The sequence below is a fragment of the Mytilus trossulus genome, chromosome 8 (genome assembly GCF_036588685.1).
Source record: "Mytilus trossulus isolate FHL-02 chromosome 8, PNRI_Mtr1.1.1.hap1, whole genome shotgun sequence".
NCBI classification, from domain to species: domain Eukaryota; kingdom Metazoa; phylum Mollusca; class Bivalvia; order Mytilida; family Mytilidae; genus Mytilus; species Mytilus trossulus.
The window spans coordinates 46,179,681-46,191,337 of NC_086380.1; the positions used below are offsets into that span (position 1 = coordinate 46,179,681).

At 36.1% G+C, this 11,657-nt stretch overlaps 1 protein-coding gene and 1 long non-coding RNA gene across 2 annotated transcripts; one reads left to right on the forward strand and one right to left on the reverse strand.

Moving 5' to 3' along the window:
* The first annotated feature begins 526 nt into the window (after positions 1–526).
* On the forward strand, positions 527–4,235 carry LOC134681033 (uncharacterized). Its single transcript, XR_010100555.1, has 3 exons — positions 527–621; positions 1,417–1,564; positions 3,690–4,235. It is a non-coding gene; the product is annotated as an uncharacterized LOC134681033 (long non-coding RNA).
* A 675-nt stretch (positions 4,236–4,910) lies between these two features.
* Positions 4,911–11,176, reverse strand: LOC134681032 (uncharacterized). Its single transcript, XM_063540409.1, has 2 exons — positions 7,108–11,176; positions 4,911–6,897 (listed from the first exon to the last, which is right to left on the reverse strand). The coding sequence occupies exon 1, from the start codon at positions 11,003–11,005 to the stop codon at positions 7,523–7,525; it is 3,483 nt and encodes a 1,160-aa protein (XP_063396479.1). The 5' UTR covers positions 11,006–11,176; the 3' UTR covers positions 4,911–6,897; positions 7,108–7,522.
* Positions 11,177–11,657: the final 481 nt, after the last annotated feature.

The window sequence follows — 11,657 nt, forward strand, 5'->3', positions numbered from 1 at the left end:
AAACAATAGTACACATGAAACATCACCCGTTGAGATGCTAAGTTATATCCAGGAAGAATAGTTTGAAAGGAATGATGATAAGTTATAGAAATTAAGGTTGAGACAGAACAACGAATGACTATTATATTTTTATATATGTATAAAAAATATCAGTGTCGAAATTTTAGTGAGGCAATTGCCTCACTTGCCTCAAGGGTAGTTACGGCCAGTCAGTAAAAACGGATTTTTTATAAGAATTTCATCTCTGGCTAATTGATAATTGATCGCTGTGACATTGTTTTGACAAGCAACATGTGATTCGGTAATTTAAGGTATCCCTACATGAAAAAAACCAAGTGCAATCATGCCTTTATACAAAACGCATTAACAGAGTTGGCAATCCTTTAGTTTGTGCTAAAAATTGCAATTATATTATTGCATGAATTATTTCTCATTTTTTATCTTTTCCATTGAATTCACACAACAACAAAAAAGAAAGCTTAAAATACTTGTAATAATATTTATCTTATTTTTTGGGGAAAAATAATGGTACTAGTATTTGATTTGTAGATTTTTAACATCAGAAACATTTGCTGACAGATTTCATAAATTTGCAGTGGAGTGGAACGAGCAAGAAATCAGGTATCAGAACGCTATAACTATATCTTGAGCAAAGAAATACACAGATGTATTATCAAATAACACACTTACGAGTTTAAAAGATCAACTCTAGAGAGTCTATTAAAATTTAGTTGTATGTTGATTTAAAGCAAATGTTGACATTCTCTAAAGCATTTAAATTGGATCTAGCATTCTCTAAATGGTTTGGGTTTCTTATTTTATTTGTATTTTTTAACATTAAATGCTCTGTTATTTTGGTAACCAAACTTCCACATGGTATACCGAAACGAAATTGATAGTTACGATTCCTTTACACGGTGTTGTTTGTGGATGCAATATGACATTTAATTCTATAGTTTTAGCGCGTCATATGTCTACACAGATAATACGTCCAAATCATCTAGTTAAATTTGTTATACCAAAACGAAATTGATATCCCAGGGGTTTGTTTTTCATACTTTTCTATGGATTTCGAATTGTGTTAAAGCATTAATTGGTGTGTAATGCAATAAATTCCAAGGTCTGACAGCATTCAATGTTTTCCTTCATTTTATACAATTAGACTCAACACAAATGGTATTAAAATGTATTCGAGAAACTAGAAATATGTTTCATTGTCAATCATGCCATATCTTCTTTTGCTTAGATCCACTTCAATTTGATAGTTGTCTCATATGCAGTCATACCATATCTACCTATTTTAAAGATGACAATGAAGGCTGAAATTACTTTGTCGACTTGATTAGCGACACATTGACAAATGTGCAATTGTAAAGCTAAATGCCCATAACAATGTGATTTGCTATAATGTTTTAGGTTTGAAGTAGATGGTAAAGAGATTTTAAAAGTCCATCCAAATGAAAGAGGTTTTTGGAAAATTGGAGAATTCAACAAAACATACGGATTGACAAATCCATGGCAACAAACTTGTGGTGGCTCGAAAATGGCACCGTTGGACCAAGAGGTACAATTATAAATATTCATCGTTACCATGGTTGTGTTAAAAGTATAAGTATAAGTACAGATCTACATCATATGTAACAAAGAAACACAAAAGGATATGTAGACAAAGCGCATTAGCAAAAATGAAAGACAAGTATATACAATTTTACTATAGCACAATAACACAATGACTGGATGTATAAGAACAGAGGCACGTCATATGCAACAATACATTGTAGTCAATTGAATCGATTAGTTAGTTTTTGTCGAGCCTTCGACTTTAGTCGAAAAAGCGAGACTAAGCGATCCTACATTCCGTCGTCGTCGTCGGCGGCGGCGTCCACAAATATTCACTCTGTGGTTAAAGTTTTTGAAATTTTAATAACTTTCTTAAACTATACTGGATTTCTACAAAACTTGGACAGAAGCTTGTTTATGATCATAAGATAGTATCAAGAAGTAAATTTTGTAAAAATAGAATTCCATTTTTTCCGTATTTTACTTATAAATGGACTTAGTTTTTTTCTGCAGGGAAACATAACATTCACTCTGTGGTTAAAGTTTTTAAAATTTCAATAACTTTCTTAAACTATCCTGTGTCTGTACCAAACTTTGACAGAAGCTTATTGATTATCATAAGATAGTATCCAAAAGTAAATTTATAAAACGATAACTCCATTTTTCTGTATTTTACTTTAAAATGGATTTTCTTCCAGTTAATATTACATACAGTCTGCAGTTAAAGTTTTCAAAACATTTATTAGATTCATTAACTATTCTAGATTTTTATCAAACTTGGAAAGAAGCTTCTGACAATCATAAGATAGCATCCAGAAGGATATTTTTATTGATTTTTTCCTCATTTTTGTTGAGCCTGCGATTTACAGCAAAAGTAGGCGAGACACTGGGTTCCGCGGAACCCTTACAAATTTTTTAAGAACATGTGTACCTTTCATTTTGGAAATTACTATGCAAATATATTCTGACGTCAGGAGAATGTAGGGTTAAAGAACAAATGGTAATACAATCGCATATAGACGAAAAGCGCTTTTTGTATAAGCCAGTTATCTATAGTGAGTTTTAAAAAAAAGATATAACTGAATAATTACCTACATGTATATTATTTTCCCTGAATCAAGCGTTCAATCTTAGGAAAAAATATACTTTTGGCAGCAGTCATGTTAGTCAAGAAAATGTGAAAGATGAAAAATAAATTTCGTAATCAGAGTAAACATTTATTGAAAAATGCCAAGTCCGGAATGTGACATTTGTTATCTCTTCGTTTGATGTTTGAGCTTTTGATTATGCCATTTGATCAATTTTCCACGGAGTTCAGTATCTTTGAGATTTTACTTTGCCTTGGACACTACGAAATACTATCACTTAAAACACGTAGAATAGGTTGGACAACTGTTAACTTAAAAAATGTCTGGGACTCTGATAATAAATATTTATGGTTGGCCAATGTATCTTCAATTCTCATGCTCAGATAACCCAAAAAAAACCAAATTACTGGCTTTACTTTTCGCTTTGTAAAAGGAGCTGAACAGGTTTTGTCAATTGTTATTCATTGCACCTGTTTATATTGACATTAAAAGCAATGTGACAATAGCATCAATATTTGAATCGTTACCTTAAACCTTGATCCTGAGCTTAGAATAAGATTAAACGTTACATATTTTAGAACCCAAAATACGCGTTTTGACAATCATGGATCTTCATTGATGCTCAGTTCCAAAATACTTTTAAACCCAAAACGTGATTACAAACGTTAAAAAGCTGATATAACCGAATAAGACAAAAGTATAGACAAAAAGTTAGAGCAATTCAGTTCTTTGTCTTATAATTGTAAATTTCCCAAAAAAAAGAAACAATATACGTTTTCTGACATTTTTTTCAGTCTAGCTTATAAAATGATTAATTTTTAAACAATATTTTTTTACTAGGTATTATGTTTTTATACTTTAGATCGAAATTTGTATACTATTCATCTGACATAATAAACGGTTTTGTTGTTCCCGATTTCAAATTCACTGCTGAATACTTTATTTTCTGTATGACATGTATTTTTTTTTTCGTAATTGTTTCTTGTCAAGGCTGTAAAAATTGGCAAACACAAAAGATTTTACTGCTTTTTTTCCATTTAGTTTTATTTAGTGTTAGACGTAGGTGTGGGTGGATATCCACATTTTAAGGACGAATGGTTGAACTATCCGTATCCAAAACCTTGGCAGGATAGGTCAGACTACGCGACAAGAGATTTCTGGAGTGCAAAAGATGTTTGGTATCCAACGTGGAATCAGAATCGAGATTTTGATGGTGATGAAGAGACAGCCATGAAAATTAACTATGTTAAAGTTTGGAAGATGAAACCTCAACATGCAAACATTTATTTGAATGTATCTTCTATGACAACACTTTATAGATTACTCTTTATAAAATAATAATTATAAATATAGGGACTTTCAACTTCATTAGTAAATATAAAATGAAACTTTCATGTAAATATGATGTAAATGCATTGCATGTAGTCTTACTCAAATAACTTTTATATACTGATTTTCCTTCTGTCATGAGTACTTAAAAGTGTCGCGTGCCTCGTTAGTTTAGAAAATTTGAAAACGTTTTACGCACGTTGGGCAATGTAGATGTATATAACTTTGTGTGTACTATATATAAAGGTTATAGAAATATTTGATTGTTTTTTTTGTTTACTGTGTATCCAAATCATTTGTTTAACTGTTCACACGGGAAACTGTATGAAAAAGTATTTGTAACAAATGGACGAGTTTTTCAAGTGTAAATTTTTATACCTTGGACGGTGAATTTGTTTTGAGCATTTTAATTGTGTGAAAATATAACATTGTTTCAATGAAAATAATGACACATTGTTCGTTAAGGTATATCTATATTTTTCACTTTTAACTTTTCTAGCTAATCAGAGACATATAAAACATATAAGAATACACATGATACGCAATATATACTAAACTACACATGAACATACTCATTTGTATTGGGGATAATTAAGATATTTGTATGATATCGGAATATGCCAATTCTGTCAATGAATATCATTAATTTTATCATCAGGCTGGTCATCATCTGTGTGTTCATCATTCTTATGATGTTTATGATGTTTATCATGCTTATGGTGGTCTCTTTTACACACAAGAACTGGAACAGGAGAATGATGTACACAATAGTCACTAACACTTCCAAGGAATGTACGTTTCACTTTGCCTAGACCACGTGTCCCTACCACAATCATATCAGCGTTTTCTTCAATGGCAGCTTCTATAATTGCCTCTCCTGGCTTTCCGCTCATCTGCTTCATCTTGCCAGTCAACTAAAGAATTAACAGATATCAAAGTTTGAAAGCAAATAGATAAATAAGACATTGTGTTTTAATACAATATAATACCAGAAGTCATGTTAAACTTCAAATGTAAGTCTTTTAAATTAAACTACGGATAAAACTTCCTAAAAAATATTTTGCTGTGCATATACTGAATTTTTGTATCAAGGATTGATACTCCTTAGTTCGTGTGTCTTTTCTATTCTATAATACTTTACTCAGTTAAATGCAATCCTCCCTGTAGTATCTGCCTTCTGTTGGTATTAATCATGGGAGTGGAATATGTATATTTCTTGCATGCAGGGGTAAATTTACCAATAAGACGTTCACTTTGCCTAGACCAAGTTTTGTAGATATGATTTCAATTTTAGCTGCATACATCACTGAATAATCATAAAAAAAATGTGGTTTGATTGCAAATGGACACAACTCTCCAAAAGAGACCAAATGGCACAGAAATAACAATCATACCGCATAGTCAGCTTTAAAAGGCTCCGAAACGGCAAATGTAAAACTAGAAAACTAACGACCTAATCTATTAACAAAAATGAGCGAAACACAAATATGTAACGTATCAACAAACGACAAATACTAAATTACAGGCTCCTGACTTGGAACAGGCACATACATACAGAATGTGTCGGAGTTAAACATGTTAGCGGTATCTCAACCCTCCCATAACCTGGAACAGTGGTGTAACCGTGTAATCACTTTGTTTTACATTAATCATGCTCCTCTGTCATGTCTGTCTGTCACTGTAACGGGAAATGTGGGTATTACACACAGTAGACATTCTGTTAAGTATAACAAGTAAATACGGATCTTCTCAAGCGTTATGAAGATGGACATTTGCGTGCAGCACTTTCTTTACAAAATCGATCGCTTTTAACGTACTGACCAGATATGACCTAATATTCTTACAAATGAGTGACTGCCGGGATTTTCAAGTCCAGGTTGACTATAGGCATTTACCTATTCAACCCTTAGGTTACATCACCTTTTTAAAACATCGACATACGGAATTTCTTACACTCGTGGAATTTTGAATAATTATTTTAACATACAAATCATTCATTCTGTATGCGTATCCTTAAATATTTAATATTGAGTAGTAGAGTCAAGAAGAAAATGTTATCCGATGTTGGAAAATAACATATTGCTGTAAAATATGTCTCGAACGCCATTCGGCATTCATTTCAGAGTAAAACGAGGTTCAAAGAATGTTAACGACAGCAAAGCGAGTTTACATTACATATACGTCAAGGAATAACCGTAATGTACATTATTCTATAGAAGATTAAAGCTTGTATTGATCAGCTCGATAGATTACCTAAGGATAAACAACATGTAAAAATTCGGCTGTCGTTCCAAACTCTTAAGACTTTGTTGATTTATAACAACATTAGATTATATCAAATGAAGTAGCTTCTATTTTTGATAACCAACAGTAATGAACTTATGTTTTTTTGTTATTGATGTTTATATCTTTTACCTCAGATTGAAATCAAGTTTTATTGTTAATCAAACATTATAGGTATACCATATGCTTAACTTCTGTAACTTCTGTTACTATAATAGTTCAAACAGATACATCATATTAAGATCCCGTGATAGAACGTAGTGTTTGATCATTTCACCCTGATCTTTTATTTATGAAAGTGGCGCTACTTCAGACGATGTAACTGAACATTAACATCCAGGGAATATTGTTTTAATACCTTAGCTGTATTTGGCAAAACTTTTAGGGATTTTTGTTCCTCAATGCTCTTCGTACGTCATTTGGCCTATAAAATTGTTTTCTTCGATCGTTGCTGATGAGTCTTTTGTACAGACGAAACGCGAGTTTGGTGCAAATATAAAATTGCAATCCTGGTATCTATAATGAGTTTATTTGTAATGGCCTGACCACTAAGTATAACCGACGATTGGGCTCAAGCAGAAAAGACTATCAGGTGCTGATACTTTAATCAAGAGTCAATCTAACAAATGGTAAAAAGCTGAAAAACAAATAAAATACAATTTTACAATGTGTTCAATTAATGTTATTATAACGAAATGTCAAAGGTAATTGATAGCACAGTCCGTTGAATGCAAGAAAATGTTGTACTTCAAGAACGGTTACATTTCAAGTATTTCACGGAGAAAAGGTTCAAATATGTAGAGAGCAATTTGAACGGTTCAAATACAATGTTGTAGAATTTACTCACTCTGTTGTTAGCCACGAATTGTGTCCAAGATGACGTCTCAACGAAATGTTCCTGGTGATCGTAATGACCTTGCAGTTTTCCTGTAACGGATACGTGAGAGTGAGGGAAAGGTAGCGACGGTATGATGTTTTAACGTTAAAGATGAGTAATCCTCCTAGACTGGAACACATAAACAGATTAAGAATATAATCAAACGAACTATATAAATTACGGAACGGTGTAACAGAATACTCCCCGTCTGATGTCTATCTGATATCACTATTCTATAAACTATTTGCGAATGAGAATAAGATCTAGATAAATGAATAAATCCCAATATAAATTGAATATATACAGATGAAATAACCACTATAGGTCGTGTGAGAAATATCACGTCTCAACTTACGACATTTCACTATAAAGTTTGCAGAATAGATTAATTCCACGGAAAACTGGGTTCGGCGCAGTTTCTTGTTCTTTGAAGAAGGATCTCTCTAATGCGGTTGCTGTGATTCGCAAAATGTTCCATAGTTGCTGTTGAGATAGTAGGAACTGTTTTCTCCAACGTTGTTAGACGGCGACGACGGTTGAAGGTGGTCCTCCGATGGGTATGACGAGAGCTAATACTTGATCCTATTCCAGTTTGGCGAAATGTCACATCTCTTTGAGTATCCAACGAAATTAAGCGTTTCGTTCTAACGTTCCATCTTGCTGATCCAGTTGTTCTATCTATGAAGTGGGGTCCTCTATGTTTGATTGTGTTGTAGTAATGTCCAAGAAAAGGTGTTACTTTCTGATGATGTCCAGATAAGACTACTGGTTCCTTTTCACTAAAATTCAAGTCAGATTTGGCAATTCTGCTTCCTCCTCGGAGTAGAGGTTGCTTGCTCAAAGGCATATTGATATTGGCAATAGGTTCTTCTATCGGAATATATTTTTGAATGCTACTGATTTCCTCACCATGAACTTCAGGTCCTGTTGATTTCGGAATGAAGTTTTCTTTATCTATAGATTTTTCTATCGAGGTCAAAGATTTTGCTTTTACTGACGCGAGTAATGTCCCTTTAGATGAATTAGTGCGTTTACCAGGCTTGGTACTAGGTCTTGTACATTCAAGGTATTGTATTGAATGCGATTTTGCGACCTTGGCATTCGTTTGAAAGTTTTTGTCCTTAGACTGAACAACAATTGGATTATTGTCCTTGACGGCTATTTCCGGTCTTGAAGCAAGACGTTGTTTTGATTCCGTGATTGAAACGTTGGTTATCTTTGTGTTGACTTCAATAGGAACAGTTTGCTTGTCAATGTATGTATTTCCAATTATGACCCAACCAAGTCTCAACTTTTGGGCAAATGGAGTTCGGGATGGTCCTAGGCGTTGTTCAAGGACGTGGTGTGCCTCTATAAGGTCCCTTCCAATTAGGAGTAGAATTTGACAACGTTCCTCTAGTGGTGTAATGCTTCCTCTGAGTTCTGTCAGATGAGGATGATGCATTGCAACTTCAGGAGTAGGAATTTCGTCTCGATTATTGGGAATATTATTACATTCAATTAATGTAGGCAGATCAAACTGTACGTCACTATGTACAGATTTTATGACGAAATCTTTTCCTCTTTTCCCGGAAGTAGCTACTCTGCCGGAACATGTTGTAAGAGAGTAGTTTACAGGTTTCTCCCGAACGTTGAACAGACTGAAGAATTCAGGCGAGGCAAGAGACCGGTTGCTTTGGTCGTCAATAATGGCGTACATCCTGATAATTTTGTCTGTCTTGTCCTTGTGGTACACGTCGACAGGTAATATCTTAGCATACGACTTCTCGCTCTTATGATCTTTGTAGATCTCTGTGCAGATCGAACTCACAGAGGTTAACTTTGTTTCAGCTGACTCTGTCTGCTCCCCGCCGTAGACTTGTGTTAGCTCCCCGCCGTAGGCTTGTCTGGGTGAGCTAAACTGGGATTTTTCAGATTGTTGTGGTCTAGTGATGTGAAGTGCTGTGGTATGTCGTTCACTACCACACTCATTACAACTGATACTTGCGTTGCAGTCCCGACTTCTGTGTGTGGTTGACTCACAACACTTGTAGCACACATTGTTTTGTCTTAACAGTTCCTTGCGTTCCTCGATTGGTTTGCCTCGGAATGCTCGGCATTCATTCAAGGTATGCTTTGTCTTGTGTAGGATACACAGATCTTGTTGTTGACTGCTGTCTTCAGTTTGCTGTTCAACAGCCGTCTTATGGACGTTGACTTTGGAGGACGTCTGAGGTGTGAACCTTGGCGTAGCGTCTTTTATATTTGATGTTGCTTTTGACCCAAAGATGAACCCAGGATCGTTCTTAATTTTGCTAATTTCCCTGATAAAGGCAGAGAATTCTGTGAAAGGTGGAAAGGCAACTTCATATTTAGACTTGAATCTTGAAGCCCTTGTAATCCACTTTTCTTGGAGTCCGTATGGCAGTTTTTCCACAATAGGATTTATCCCGGACGAAGAGTCGAAATAAGCAAGCAAACATCCCAGCTTGGGATTTTCCTTGTGATATTCGATTTCCGATAGAATATCAGACAGTTCGTAGAGACGTGCGTTGTCCTTATTTGTTAAGGTAGGGAATTTTTCAAGTTTACTCTTGAGAGAGGCTTCCAACATTTCTAGAGCACCATACCGCTCGTCAAGCCTCTTCCATAATCTCTGTATACCTATGGTAGGATTATTAGCGTTCGACGCTCTTATGCTAATGGCGTGTTTAGCAGACTCTGGACCGAGCCACTTGATCAGTAAATCGATCTGTTCTGAGTCGGAGACTTGTAACTCATCAGTCACGTTCTTGAAGCTTGCTTTCCAAGTATGAAATGACTCTGCCCGATCGTTAAAGCTTGTTAATCGGGAGAAAAGCAAGTCCTTGCGTAAAAGGAATCTAGTTATCTCTGATGTAAAGTTGATTTGTTGCTGGTGTGCAACAGGGATCTCTTCTACTATGCCTTGTTTTTGGTGTGAAACAGGGATCTCTTCTATAAAGTCTTGTTTTATGCGTAAGACAGGGATCGCTTCTTTAACACCCTGTTTTTGATGTTCAGTAGGGCTCTCATCTGAAAGGCCTAATTTTTGTATGCCGGTTACTAATCCCAGATCTGGGATAAAGGTAACTTCCGGTGACTTATTATTGGAAGGCAAGACAGCAGATGTCTGTGACAGCAACTTCGGTGCCACGGATGGCACGAACGCTGGTGCGTCGTGACTCAGCTCGATCTTAACAGGAATTTGTTTTTTCCTTTGAGGTTCTGTTACTTCCTTTACAACAGTTGATACAGGAAGTTTATTGACGAAATCTTGCACGCGCTGGAGCGGGTCTTCCTTTTCGTCAGGTAGTTCGCTAAACGCTTGGCTGTCATCGTATTCCAGGATACGAGCCTCGGCTTCTGCGGCTGCAGCTTCTCTCTGTGCTTCAAGAAGGTTAAATCTGGCTTTCAGCTCGGCTTTTTCACGGCTTACCCGTACGGCTTCTTGTTGCATTTGAGCCTTCCTGCGCATAGCCTCTTGTTCTAATTGCACTTTTCTGTGAGCAGCCTCCTGTTCTAGTTGCACTTTTCTGTGAGCAGCCTCCTGTTCTAGTTGAACTTTACGTTGAGCGACTTCTTGCTCCATTTCTGCCTTTTTACGTGTGGCTTCCTGTTCCATTTCAATTTGTCTGAACAGGGCTTGTTCCTCTAACATTGCTTCCTGTTGTAGGATAATGGCATGTTTCTCTACAAAGGCTATTTTAGACTTGGCAGCCTCTGCCTTGGCACGCTTTCTCCGTGCTAGGCTTGACATGTCTGACACGTTAGAGCTACCGCTGCGTGAGGTTTTCTTACCTTTTGAGGTCTTTGTTTTAGTGGATTTGGCCTTTGTTAGGGCGAGGCGATGCTCGTGTAGTTTTTTCATTACAAGTTCCACTTTGGATAGACGTAAATCCAAAGAGAGTTTACATGCATCAATTTCTTTTTGACTCTCCAATGTTCTGGTCCTTTTCAGAAAGTCAAGGTACTCATCTGTGAGCCTACGATAGTTATTACAGGCTTTAACTAGTTTGTCCTGAGCTGTGAGGAGTTGCTGGAGCTCGTTAGGAGGCGTTGTTACTTCCAATAACTGGGATTCAATGCCGGCCCAGAGAGCCTCCAGCTCCTGACAGAACTTGTCACGTTTTTCAGTGAAAGCTCCTTGTCCTTTTTCTGTGAGGTCACGTACTCGCCTAGCCTCGGGAGTTTCATCTGACTGTGATGTATTAGACGGATTTTCTAATAGTTCAGGGACATCTCCTTCTTGGGGCTGTATCTCTTCTTGTTGTTCCTCATGACTGGGATCCATGTTGACTCAACGTTGTTAGGTTGCTGTCGAGTATACACAAGCTATGTAGTCCACTGACAGTGTAAAGGTATGTACGTTGCTACGTTGTCGTTCCTTGTCTAGATATGTAAAGACAGGTTGTCGTCAATTTACTGTACGTCAAGGTATGACGCGTTAATGCAGGGTTCAACAGGTAGGTTGTTCTGTAGCTGTAGAACTAATGTGGAGTGGCGTTATCTGTGAGACACAA